This window comes from Cervus elaphus, chromosome 23 (genome assembly GCF_910594005.1).
Source record: "Cervus elaphus chromosome 23, mCerEla1.1, whole genome shotgun sequence".
Classification (NCBI taxonomy): Eukaryota; Metazoa; Chordata; class Mammalia; order Artiodactyla; family Cervidae; genus Cervus; species Cervus elaphus.
In genome coordinates, this window is record NC_057837.1 from 64,258,449 (window position 1) to 64,271,980 (window position 13,532).

The 13,532-nt window shown below is 45.3% G+C and overlaps 1 protein-coding gene across 3 annotated transcripts in view; it reads left to right on the forward strand.

The window, feature by feature from the left end:
- The first annotated feature begins 3,904 nt into the window (after nt 1-3,904).
- The window catches only part of CEP250 (centrosomal protein 250), a 46,963-nt gene continuing 37,335 nt past the window's right edge, over nt 3,905-13,532 (forward strand). The window contains exons 1-3 of one of the 3 annotated variants that reach the window (XM_043883558.1): nt 3,905-4,024; nt 10,913-11,201; nt 11,660-11,716. In XM_043883558.1, coding sequence (XP_043739493.1) covers nt 11,016-11,201; nt 11,660-11,716 — 243 coding nt within the window. In that variant the 5' untranslated portion in view covers nt 3,905-4,024; nt 10,913-11,015. Of the gene's footprint in view, nt 4,030-10,912; nt 11,202-11,659; nt 11,717-13,532 lie in introns of those variants that run through there. The other 2 variants (XM_043883557.1, XM_043883559.1) reach the window with 2 other exon arrangements.

Here is a 13,532-nt window from a genome sequence, read left to right on the forward strand (position 1 = left end):
AGCCAAAGATGGAGAAGCTCTATACAGTCAGCAAAAACAAGACCAGGAGCTGACTGTGGCTCAGATCATGAACTCCTTATTGCCAAATTCAGACTTAAACTGAAGAAAGTAGGGAAAACCACTAGACCATTCAGGTATGACCTAAATCAAATCCCTTATGACTATACAGTGGAAGTGAGAAATAGATTTAAGGGACTCGATCTAATAGACAGAGAGCCTGATGAACTATGGACGGAAGTTCGTGACATTGTACAGGAGACAGGGATCAAGACCATCCCCATGGAAAAGAAATGCAAAAAGGCAAAATGGTCATCTGAGAAAGCCTTACAAATAGCTGTGAAATGAAGAGAAGCTAAAAGCAAAGGAGAAAAGGAAAGATATTCCCATTTGAATGCAGAGTTCCAAAGAATAGCCAGGAGAAATAAGAAAGCCTTCCTCAGAGATCAATGCAAAGAAATAGAGGAAAACAACAGAATGGGAAAGACTAGACATCGCTTCAAGAAAATTAGAGATATCAAGGGAACATTTCATGCAAAGATGGGTTTGATAAAAGACTGAAATGCTATGGACCTAACAGAAGCAGAAGATATTAAGAGGTGGCAAGAATACACAGAAGAACTGTACCAAAAAGATCTTCACAAGCCAAATAATCACAATGGTGTGATCACTCACCTAGAGCCAGACATCCTGGAATATGAAGTCAAGTGGGCCTTAGAAAGCATCACTACGAACAAAGCTAGTGGAGGTGATGGAATTCCAGTTGAGCTATTTCAAATCCTGAAAGATGATGCTGTGGAAGTGCTGCACTCAATATGCCAGCAAATTTGGAAAACTCGGCACTGGCCACAGGACTGGAAAAGGTCCGTTTTCATTCCAATCCCAAAGAAAGGCAATCCCAAAGAATGCTCAAACTACCGCACAATTGCACTCATCTCACATGCTAGTAAAGTAATGCTCAAAATTCTCCAAGCCAGGCTTCAGCGATACGTGAACCGAGAACTTCCAGATGTTCAAGCTGGTTTTAGAAAAGGCAGAGGAACCAGAGATCAAATTGCCAACATCCACTGGATCATCGAAAAAGCAAGAGAGTTCCAGAAAAACATCTATTTCTGCTTTATTGACTACGCCAAAGCCTTCTACAGTGTGGATCACAATAAACTGTGGAAAATTCTGAAAGAGATGGGAATACCAGACCACCTGACCTGCCTCTTGAGAAACCTGTATGCAGGTCAGGAAGCAACAGTTAGAACTGGACATGGAACAACAGACTGGTTCCAAATAGGAAAAGGAGTATGTCAAGGCTTTATATTGTCACCCTGCTTATTTAACTTATATGCAGAGTACATCATGAGAAACGCTGGGCTGGAAGAAGCACAAACTGGAATCAAGATTGCTAGGAGAAATATCAATAACTTCAGATATGCAGATGACACCACCCTTATGGCAGAGAGTGAAGAGGAACTGAAAAGCCTCTTGATGAAAGTGAAAGAGGAGAGTGAAACAGTTGGCTTAAAGCTAAACATTCAGAAAACTAAGATCATGGCATCTGGTCCATCACCTCATGGGAAATAGATGGGGAGATAGTGGAAATAGTGTCAGACTTTATTTTGGGGAGCTCCAAAATCACTGCGGATGGTGACTGCAGCCATGAAATTAAAAGATGTTTACTCCTTGGAAGGAAAGTTATGACCAACCTAGACAGCATATTAAAAAGCAGAGACATTACTTTGCCAACAAAGGTCCGTCTGGTCAAGGCTATGGTTTTTCCAGTGGTCATGTATGGATGTGAGAGTTGGACTGTGAAGAAAGCTGAGCGCCGAAAAATTGGTGCTTTTGAACTGTGGTGTTGGAGAAGACTCTTGAGAGTCCCTTGGACTGAAAGGAGATCCAACCAGTCCATCTTAAAGGAGATCAAGTCCTGGGTGTTCATTGGAAGGACTGATGCTGAAGCTGAAACTCCAATACTTTGGCCACCTCATGCAAAGAGTTGACTCATTGGAAAAGACCCTGATGCTAGGAGAGATTGGGGGCAGGAGGAGAAGGGGACGACAGAGGATGAGATGGCTGGATGGCATCACTGACTCGATGGGCATGAGTTTGAGTAAACTCCAGGAGTTGGTGATGGACAGGGAGGCCTGGCATGCTGCAATTCATGGGGTCACAAAGAGTCAGACACAACTGAGCGACTGAACTGAACTGAACTGAACAGATGTGTCAGACTCTTTGTTAAACGCTAGGAATAAGTCAGTCTCCTACTCTCATGAAGCTTAAACTTTCAAGGGCATGCGTGCTAACTCGCTTCAGTCCTGTTGGACTCTTTGCGACCCTATGAACTGTACCCCAACAGGCTCCTTTGTCCAGTTGATTCTCCAGGCAAGAATACTGGAGTGGATTGCCATGCCCTCCTCCAGGGGATCTTCCCCAACCAGGGATGGAACCCTAGTCTCTCTCTTTTTTTTTTTTTTTTTTAACCCTAGTCTCTTTAACATCTCCTGCATTGGCAGGCGGGTTCTTTACCACTAGTGCTACCTGAGGAAGAAAAATAGTAGGTAAACCAAAACAAGTAAAAAGTACTGTGAAAAGAGAACTGCGATAGAAAATGATACAGTATTACTTTAAATAGCATGATCAGGGAAGAAGCATGATCTAGCTGAAAAATTATCATTTGAAACCTGAAGAAGTTATCAGCTAATCCAAAAGTTTGGGGTAAACTGATCTAGGAGATGGCAAAAGTATGTGCAAAAACCCTTAAGTTAATGTGTATAACATTCCAAATATTGTAGTGAACACTTGCACACAACCTGTTAGGGGAGTATCTCTCCAGTGTTGATTCCCACACAACTGAGTCTTTGCATCTTTTTCTCTGTCAAACGTTTGGGATCTCTTCTTCCCTCACAACATTGACTCTAGTGGTAGAATCCGAGAGTCTGCATTTTAGTAAGTTCCCCATTTATTTATTTATTTATTTATTGCCTCCCGCCCTCCCCCCGTTATTTTTTTTTAACTCCAACTAAAAATTTCCAAGTCCTGGTGGCTGAGATGGTAAAGAATCTGCCTGCAATGTGGGAGATGTGCTCGATCCCTGGGTAGGGAAGATCCCCTGGAGAAGGGAATGGCAACCCACTCCAGTATTCTTGCCTGGAGAATCCCATGATCAGAGGATCCTGGTGGACTACCAAGACTCAGAGTAGGACACGACTGAGCTACTAACACACACACACAAATTTAGAACGACTGAATGGAGAAGAGAGACAGGTAAATGGAATTTTACAATGCTAGAAAAGTGCACTGATTCTTTATGCACAAAACTTATGGAAACAACGCTTCTAGTGTCTTCTACAAAGTCAGGCTAACGCAGAAAGTCAAGCAAACTGCATTTTTCCGAACGGATGCAGGATATTCAGGCAAAAAGAAACCCTGTGCAATGCCTTGCGTGCTCAAATCACATTGAACAACTACGGTGTGAATGCTGTGTTGCCTGAAGCTGCTTGGCGCTTCGGGTTCTTAAGGAAAGGTTTCGTAGCGACGCAGCAGCGGGTTGGCTTATCCTTCAGGCACTTGTTAATTGCACTCGGGTTTGTGGGTGGGACAGTGCGCAGGCGCACCAAGAGCCTGCGCTCTTACACATGCGCACTGTGTAACCCCGAAGCCAAAAGGGGTATGATTGAGGGCAAGTTTATTTCTGTTACCAAAACTTCCCTTGCTGGAATCCAGAAACCCTAGCTGTCCCCACTTAGGGCGAGGGAATCTTAACACCATCGCTTAATAGGATCTCCTTTTTCCTTTTGGGCCACTCTTGTAAATCGGCTGCCAGTACTCAACATGGCGGAGGCCCCCAGGCGTCGCAGTCCGCTCGTAGGCACGCTTCCAGGCGGGGCGGGGCCCTCCGAAAGGGCGGGAGTTTGGGGGGCGGGGCCTATGCCCCAGCCCCTCGGTGCGCCCCCGCCCCCGGCCCGGCCTTAGCTGAGGCTTCCGCGGCTCCGGCGCTCAGAAGCACCTTGGGAATCTGCAGGAACCGAGCGTGGTGAGGTGGGGGCCTCAAGGGCAGACGGGAGGTACCGGGTTAACGGTCCGAGGCCCACTGATCGGCCTGCCCAGGGCGCCTTAGGGAATCTCGTTTGGCCAGCGGCCTCCGATTCCCCGGGAGGAACCTGAGGCCCACAGAGGGGGCTGGGACCTGTCCTAGGCGGGTGCGTCCGCGTCCTGTTGCCGCCACCACTTTGAGCTCCAGTGCGCGCAGAAAGGGATCTTCCCGAGCCTGAAGTGGTCAGACGCGGCGCTGCGCTCTCCTGCGCGTCCCGCTGCCGGATCCCAGGATTTTGCGGCTTCCTTTGCACTTGGGGCTTTGCATGTGATCTGTCCGAAAGTCCAGTCCTACATGCCAGCTCCACTCTGGAACTCTCATTCTTCGCGACCCAACTTAAATATCACTTCCCTGGAAATCTTTCTAACCGCTTTCTGCAGTCTCAGTAAGCTCGCTGCTGGGTTCTTGCACACATCGCACCGAGTTAGCTTTTCCTGCTCCTCTTTTAGAGCCGTGCACTGGTTGGGGCGTTTTGCCTTGCCTTTTCAGCTGTATCCCAGGGTCTAGCACGTGATGATCATAATAATAGCTAATATTTACTGAATAGTCACAAAGGTGCTACTAAATGCATTACCTGTAAGGGCCCATTCAATCCTCAGAGCAATTTCCATAAGGTGGATTCTATAGCTTCACATCGTATGCATGACGAAACTAAGGTCCTCAGTTTGCCTAGAGTCCCACAAAGAATAAAGTGAGTGAAGCTGGGATATGAATTCTAGGCTATCCCTTCCCAGAGCATGTGATAATTCCTAGACTGTGTTTGGGTTTGGTAAATGTCTGTCGAATTGGTGTTTACATTAGGCCTATGAATTATGGAGGCCAGAGTTATGATGCACATGAGAAGGCTTACAAAGAAAAATTGAGTGAGTTCATGACCAAACCAATGCTAGAAACTGCTGCTGGATATTCTGCCTTTCGTTGGTCCTTTTCCATCAAAAAGCTGAAGACCTAGGACTCATTATTTCACATCCTTTAGAAAGTGCCCCTCACAGAATGGTGATTTCATATTTCATGACTTAGGGGAAGCATGATGTAAGGGAAGGGCATAGAGTTGGAAGCAGATTGCCTGCATGTGTGCGTGCTCAGTCCTGTCTGACTCTTTGCCACCCCATGGACTGTAGCCCACCAGGCTTTTCTGTCCATGGAATTCTCTGGGCAAGAATACTGGAATGAGTTACCATTTCCTCCTCCAAGGGATCTTCCTGACCCAGGGATCAAACCTGTGTCTCTTCCGTGTCCTGTCTTGGCAGGCGGATCCTTTATGCTCCACCTGGGAAGCCCTTGGAAGCGGATTGGGGCTCAGTATCTCTTCTGCCACTGACCAGTTATATTCCTTCTGTGTTTCGAGCCTAGTTTTCTTGTCCATAAAATGAAGGCAGTAATTTCTTCTGAAAGGGTTTCTTTTTTTATGAAGATTGCAAACAATTGTTGTGAGGGAGTTAAGTGCTATACAAACTACACAATCTCTTTCTTTTTTGTTGTTCATTTTTTTTCCTTTTAGAAGGTTATAGAATTATCAGCATTTTGCAAGACCTTTGATATGAATCAAGTTGCCTAGAGTTCCTATATTCATTCATTTAGTCAAATGCCTAAAGAGTACCCGCTATATACCAGGAGCTGAGAATACAGCAGTCAATAAAACAATATTCTTGCTCTGGGGAAATTTGCATTGTGTTAGCTATATTACACATAATACTCAAATAGGGACACGTAAAGCCTGGTAAGCTAAGTGGAAAAATACAAGGGACTTTCCTGATAGTCCAGTGTTCAAGACTCCGAGATTTCACTGAAGGGGCCACAAGTTCTTTTACCTGATCCAGGTACTGAGAGATTCCCACATAGCACATAGTATGGCAATTAAAAAAAAAAAGAAAGTAAAATACCTGTGTGTGTGTGTGTGTGTGTGTGTGTGTGGAGGAGTGTTGGTATTTTATATTGAGTGGCTAGGGAACAGTTTACTGAGAAGGTGACATTTGAACAAAGACCTGAAGGTGGCAAGGGAGACAACCATGAAAATAACTAGAAGATGCCCTAGATGAGTGTGTGGCTTGGTGTGTTCCGAGCAGGTCCAGCAAGGAGGGCTGTGTGGCTGGAGGGATGTGAGCAAAGGGGAGAGGAGTAAGAAATGGAATTAAAACAATTGGAGGCAGGGATCAAAAACTTAGGATGAGGTAAGCCAATATAGTGATTGTGGTTTTTACTCTTTAGCCATTGGAGGGTTCTGAATGGCCTAATCAGTCACTATTTCAGTTTTCTTTTTTTTTTTAATTTATTTTGTTTTATTTTTTTGGGCATGCCATATGGCATGTGGCCTCCAGCCTTTAGATGGTGGGGAGATGAGGAGGAACCAGCAGAGGAGACTAAAGGGAAAAGCCTTAGAGGTGGGAGGAGGACAGAGAGAGAGCCCCCACATATGTGATTTATATAAGGAGCTATATGCTAATTTCTTTTTTTCTTCTGGAATAAGGAACAGATTGTCTCTACAAACAAATATATAGTTTCTTTGCTCAGGAAATAAAATGTCCATGCCTCGAGTGTTTTTACTTTTTGCTTTAAGTGACAAATCCTGTTTAATAATACCAGTCCTCAACTTAGTCTTCCTAACATTTACATCTGTATTCCAAGTTTAGGTGGCATTGCCTCTATTTCAAGTTTATTTAAATCACGTTTTGAAAGAATCTAGATGAGAGGAGACAAAATATAATTTATGTTACTCTTCACACTAGGTTCAGAGGTCACTGCCCTTCCCCGTCTGGTTCCTAGCAAAAGTTGGAAGTTAACCTTATTTATTTCTGTATCACTGTGGCCAGTTATCTGATACTAAGCTGGAATTCATGAGTGTTTATAGGATAACTTAATTTATGAAAGAAGGGAATCTTTTTCCTTTACCTGCAGAAATGGTGACATCTATCCAATGGTTTACCGTTTACAAAGCACACCGACATCCATTGTCTCACTGAATGCAATTCAGCCTGTTACCTGTTGCCAACTACTGACCTTTTCCTTTCCTGAGGGACATTGAAACCTACCTTTCTTTCGGAGCTATGCTAGTTGACTTATTCACTGGCTAGTCTGACAGTGTGTTAATAAAAGGTGCTGAACTGTGTCTTGAGGAAGCTCCAAACTAAATCTCAATTTCAGAAAAACTCCTGAGGTAGTTTTTCTCTGTTCCCTCCATCTTTTTACTCTTGTTTTAGTGGGGGAAAAAAAAGTGGTGGTGGTTGAGTTAATCATAAAATTGTTCAAATCATTTTTAAAATAAACTTTATTTTGGGGAAACAATTTTAGATTTACAGAAAAATTGCATAGTACAGCAAGTTCCTGTATACCTTGCACCTGATTTCCTTCATTAGTAACATCTTACATTAGTATGGTATATTTGCTACAATGTCAAGTCATTGAGGTAAATGGGGCATATAAATAAAAGATGATCAAAATAAAGTCACTTCATCGCCATAAGCCTCAGTTTCCTTATCTGTAAAAGGAGAGGGCAGGACTAAATTTTTAAATAGCTGTAAATTTTTAAGTTATCTGCTGAAGTAAAATAATCATATAATTCTAATATAATTCCATTTCTTTATTGAAGTGTTACTGTCATTTTCTAAAATAGTGTATATACTTTAACAATAGCCTTATTCTAAAAGAAGATTTAATAGGAGAATTCCAGAAACAGTGGGAGGGCTGCTTACAGATTAGGCTTGTATAATATATATAAGTATATGATATTATAAATATATACAACAGATAATATTATTAGGTTGAATTACATGAAATTATCTTCTATAGGTTAAAAAAGGGCAAATATCAGCAATTTCGTATGGATCAGCCTAATGCTTTGAGGGAAGGGTTTCAAAGGAGGAGGGTAAGGGAGTCTTGAGGGCCTCTGAGACTCTGAAGAAGCCTGGCCCAGCCCCCACAGTGTTAGGAGAGAAAAGGCTCTTCCGGTCCCTTGAAGCAACTCAGAGCTACTCTTGTTGGTAGTGTTGGCAGTAAGAGCTGTTCCCAGCAGGTTTGTGCCTCCAACCAGAAGAGACAGGTTGAGTCAGCTTTTCACAGCCATGGTGGGTTGGCGGAAGGGAAGGGCAGAAAGGGAGGACTCGGCTTCCCTGGTGGCTCAGATAGTAAAGAATCTGCCCGCAGTGCAGGAGACCTCGGTTCAGTCCCTAGGTGGGGAGGATCCCCTGGAGGAGGGCATGGCAACCCACTCCAGTATTCTTGCCTGGAGCATCCCCATGGACAGAGAGGCCTGGCGGCTACAGTCCAGGGGGTTGCTAAGAGTCGGACATGACTAAGCGCAGCACAGCACCCGAGTTGGTCAGCCAGGAAGAGGCAGCGTGGGGTGCTGGTGCTGTTATTGGTACCACTCTGCTCTTCCTACGTTATGCTGTTTCCTTGCTGTCTAGTAGAATCCCTATAAACTCAGCTGTCTGCACTTGCCCAGGAGGTGATGTAAATTAGGAAGCTGAGTATTCCTCTCTAACTCTGCTGTAAGAAAAACAATAGCACAAGTAGAATGACATGACAACTGAAATCTGCTATCCGTATATGAGAGAGAGGCAAAGCCAGGCAGGGGCCCAAGACGGAGGTTGAACTGAAGAGCATGCCTTATCTAAAGGGGACAGATGCTGTTTCACTGCAGCCGGTTGTGGCCTTGTAGGAATGAATGTCAAGGGTCACTGGATACTCTGATTTTCCAAAGGAACCAGAAATATGAACTTCTGTATGTATTTTCCCAATGGTAAATGTTGGCATCTAATTTGAATTCTTAAAAACCATTGTACAGGCCACACTCTGATGGAAAAGAACCAGCAGTCCACTTTGTAACCTCTAGCTAAGGGTTTAGATCTGCCGGGAGTGAGGCCCACATGCATTTCTTCATTATGAATTGTTGACAACTTGTGTGCATGCTGAGTCACTCCAGTTGTGTCCGCCTTGGCGCGGCCCTGTCGACTAGCCCGCCAGGCCCCTCTGTCCATGGGATTCTCCAGGCAAGAATACTAGATTGGGTTGCCATACCCTCCTCCAAAGGATCTTCCCTGACCCAGGGATTGAACCCATGTTTCTTTTGTCTCCTGCGTTCGTAGACAGTTTTTTTACCACTAGCACCACCTGGGAAGCCCTGGTGGCTAAGGACCAAAATGAATTAGTCAGCTCTTGCCTTATTAGGAACTCACAAATTAGTGGAAAAGATAGGTAATAAGATATAACATGGACATTCTCTCTGTGTATTAAATATAAATTTAAAAGCATATAAAAGTGATTAATTACTCCTGAATAAATCTGGAAGGATCTGATAGAAGGTAGCGTTGGTAGGAAATCAACAGTTTTGTGCATTAAAGGGACTTGGGGCCCTGAAACTCCCACTGTATGTGCAAGTGTTACATTTGCATTTGCTGTGTATGCCATTTTCTTCAGATTAGGAGACTGATGCTGCCAAGTAGGCAGCTCTAGTAGACCTTTTTCTTGATAGGTAGGTAGAAATACAGATATTCCTCAGCCCTCCTGATGGGTATCTCAGGGCTGATAAAATGAGAGAACTCTAACTCCCCCGCCAGCCCTAGGTGTTTTAGAGGACTGAGAAACTCAGAAGTCATGGAGCTGGGTGCCTCATTTTTTTTTTTTTTTTTTTGCTCTTATTTTTTGATGAGGAAAGGAAACTAGCCTGCTTCAGGTCACAGAGCTCATTAGAGACAGAACTTGGATGAGCACCCCAAACCCTTCTTGATCATCTTGCCTCCCCCCTCTCCTGGCTCTCTCTGAAGTCACTGGTTAGACTGGCCTTCCCCGCTGGCTGCCATTGCCTGGTTCTGGCCCAGCTCCTGGTGGGTGAGGTGGGTTTGCTCCTCCTCCATCCTCTTGAGGCTGGTTCCTTCTTCCCTCTCTATTTTGGATCCCCTGCCCAAAATGCCTGCTAGTCTGTGTCAGAGAGTCAGAATTCTTGTTCAAATCCCTAGTCAACCAAACGTCAACTGTATGAACTAGGACAAAGTGTTTAATCTTTCTAGTTTCTTAACTAAGGCTTAACCTTTATAAGCCTCAGTGTCCTCATCCACGTATGAAGAGTTAAAGTAGTACCAGTGTTTAAGTGTCATAGGAGGGTTTTGAGATTCTTGTGATGCCAAAATGACATAGTGTGTGTAAGGCACTTAATAAAGTGACTGACTCATAGAAGCACTTAACAAGTATTAACAATGATCAGGAAGATCCCCTGGAGGAGGTCATGGCAACCCACTCCAGTATTCTTGCCTAGAGAATCCCATGGATAGAGGAGCCTGGCAGTCTATAGTCCATGGGGTCGCAAAGAGTCAGACACGACTGAAGCGACTTAGCAGGCATGAAACGATGATGATATTCACACCTCACAGTCCCCCACATTGGGTCACGTGCCCATCTGTTGTCTTCCCATACTATCCTGTGATCTATTACTACTGCACAGACCACACTGTATTGTAATTATACCCATCCCCCAGCTAGCCTAAAAGCACCTTCGGTGGTCCATTCAGCAGATGTTTATTAGGCACTGCGCCAGGCATGAGCGATGCATTGATAAACTAGGAGCTTTTGATCGGGTGCAGAGTTTCGGAAGGCATGCCAGGAAACACGAGTCCTTGTGTCGTGGTCCATTAACTTTGGGGAATGGCCACTCACCATGGCCCCCCCGTAGAGATTAGGTCCATCTGAGTATTTTAAAAGCTCTGAGGAGTCCTGTAGTAAAAGAACCTATTTACTTCGTCCAGTCCAAGTCTGCCAGACTTAATGAGTATTTGCTGAATACATGTGAGTCATCTAGACCGTTCTCTCAACTCCAATGTGTGCTTTGGTCACCAGCTCAAGAGGAGGTCCAAGTGACCCAGCGATGCTCAGAGACCGCTCTGAGAGTGAACAGCCTCTGGCTGCTTAGGGGCCGGTGGGCTTGCTGTCAGGGGCCCCCATGGAGACAGGGGGCCCTGGGTTGAACAATATGAAGCCCCGGTCCCTGCAGCTGGTGCTGGAAGAGCAAGTGCTGGCGCTGCAGCAGCAGATGGCCGAGAACCAGGCAGCCTCATGGAGGAAGCTGAAGAGCTCCCAGGAGGCCCAGCAGAGGCAAGCGGCTCTCGTGAGGAAGCTGCAGGCCAAGGTGAGGCAGCAGCCCTCTCAGGAAGGGGAAGAGGAGGACCTCTGGGGCTGGGGGCTGAGATGGACGAGGTTGGCCGGAGCCCGGAGCCGCACGGTGGCAATGCCTAAACAGCTCTCCTGTGATGCTCCCAACGTCTCCACCGGCTGCCGACCGCATCCTTTCAAAGACACCCTTCACGGGGCTTCTGTCAGTCATCTAGCTTTGCTCTCCTAGAATAGGACCTGACCTTAGGTTTGCCAGTTCCCAAGCCCACGAACTTGTTGCTTCTCCAATAAAAAGAGCTGCAGAGAATGTATTATTAAATGACCAAACGGAAGCTGTAAGATGTTACGGCCTCACCTCACTCCCATCACCCAGCCCCTTATTCACCGAGGGGTTTGCCCATGACCCCGGGGGGACCTCTGCTTTGGGCCATGGGTACCAGCCAGGCCCATTGCCGTGTCCTCTGTTTGCCTCAGGTGTTACAGTATCGGAGCTGGTGCCAGGAGCTGGAGAAGCGACTGGAAGCCACCGGGGTGAGTGAGGCTGTTCTGTGCTCCTCACGGGCCCTCAGGGAGCATGGTTAGGCCGTTTGCTGACTGAGGGAGGCTGGGGAGAGGTAAGGCGGTGTTTAGTAGAAGCGGCTCTTTCGTCAGCTCCTGAGAGATTTTTTTTTGCCTTTTTTTTAATATTTGGAAAAAATTTTTAATATTTAATATTTTAATAATAAAAATATTTTTATAATATTTATTTGGCTGCACTGGGTTTAGGTGGCACACAGGATCTTTTTCTTTCTTTTTTTAAATTGCGGCATGGGGAATCTTTAGTTACAGCATGCAGGATCTTTCAGTTGTGGCATTTGAACTCTTAGTTGAGGCATGTGGGATCTAGTTCCCCAACCAGGGATTGAACCCAGGCCCCCTGCATTGGGAGCACAGAGGCTTAGCCACTGGAGCGCCAGGGAAATCCCCCAGAGCTTTATCAGATACCTTCATGGGACCTGGCTTTTCCTGCCCCGACAGACTCCAGCCCAGAACTCTCTAAGGGCAGAATGCAGCTTTAGGAAACTTAAGGTCATAAGATTGGAGGTGAAATAAAGTGAAAGTCACTCAGTTGTGTCCGACTCCTTGTGACCCCATGGACTGCAGCCTGCCAGGCTTCTCTGTTCTTGGAATTCTCCAGGCAAGAATACTGGGGCAGGTAGCCATTCCCAGGGGATCTTCCCGACCCAGGGATTGAACCCAGGTCTCTTGCACTGCAGGCGGATTCTTTACCATCTGAACCAGATTGGAAGGAGTTTGGAATCTGAGAGAAGAGATGCATTTTTCCTCCAGAAGGTGTCAGTGTTTATCTGTTGTGGAGAGATGTGTGCCTCACAGGCTTGGGGGAAAAAAAAAAAAAAGATGTGTTTGTGGCAGATGGATTTATTTGTGCTGTGGACAGGATAGAATTGCCTTTCAAAAACCCATCTGCCTTTGTTCTAGCTCCCCTCAGCACCATCTTACATTACTCTCAAAAGAGTTCTCTCAGAGGAGGGAAAGGACCGAGACTTAGCGTGTACCGATCTGTAGGCATTGTGTAGGCACCCTTAGGCATTGTCATAGAATTATGTCACTTTACCTGCAAAGCAGTTTTCTCAGGGGAATGATATCACCCTCACTTTAGAGCTGAAAACCTTGTGGATCAGAGAAGCTATAACTTCCCAAAGTCCGAAGATTAGTATAATAGAAGCCAAGGCCATTAGTGAAAGATGTATTTTGTTTATTTTTTTTAAAGATTAAAACACATTTTTTTATGTCTTTATTGATGTTGTTACAATATTGCTTCCATTTTTAGTTTTCTGGCTGTGAGGTATATGGGATCTTAACTCCCCAGCCGGAGATCGAACCCGCACCCCCAACAGTGGAAGGCAAAATCTTAACCACTGGACTGCCAGGGAAGTCCCTGGAAGCTGTATCTTATGCTTCTTAACTCAAAAGTTCTTTTCACTACCAACTGCTGTCTTTCATGAGAAGTCACTGGTTCACATTTGTAGAGAGATATACAATGGGTTTACTTGCAGGATGCAGTGACTGAGAAAAGAGACATATTGCTAACAAAGGGGAGAAAAATAAAAAGAAAGCAGGGGAATTCCCTGGCAGTCCAGGGGCTAGAATTCTGCACTTTGACTACCAAGGGCCCAGATTCAATACCTAATCTGGAAACTAAGATCCTGCAAGCTGCACGGTGCAGCCAAAAGTAAAAATAAAAGTGTGAACTTAGAAAAGCGGGCTGCTGTAGAAGGGGCCGTCAGAGACTTGGTCTGCAGGATGTTCTCTTTGGAGGTGAATAAGGCTTGCTTTTGTCTGGCTA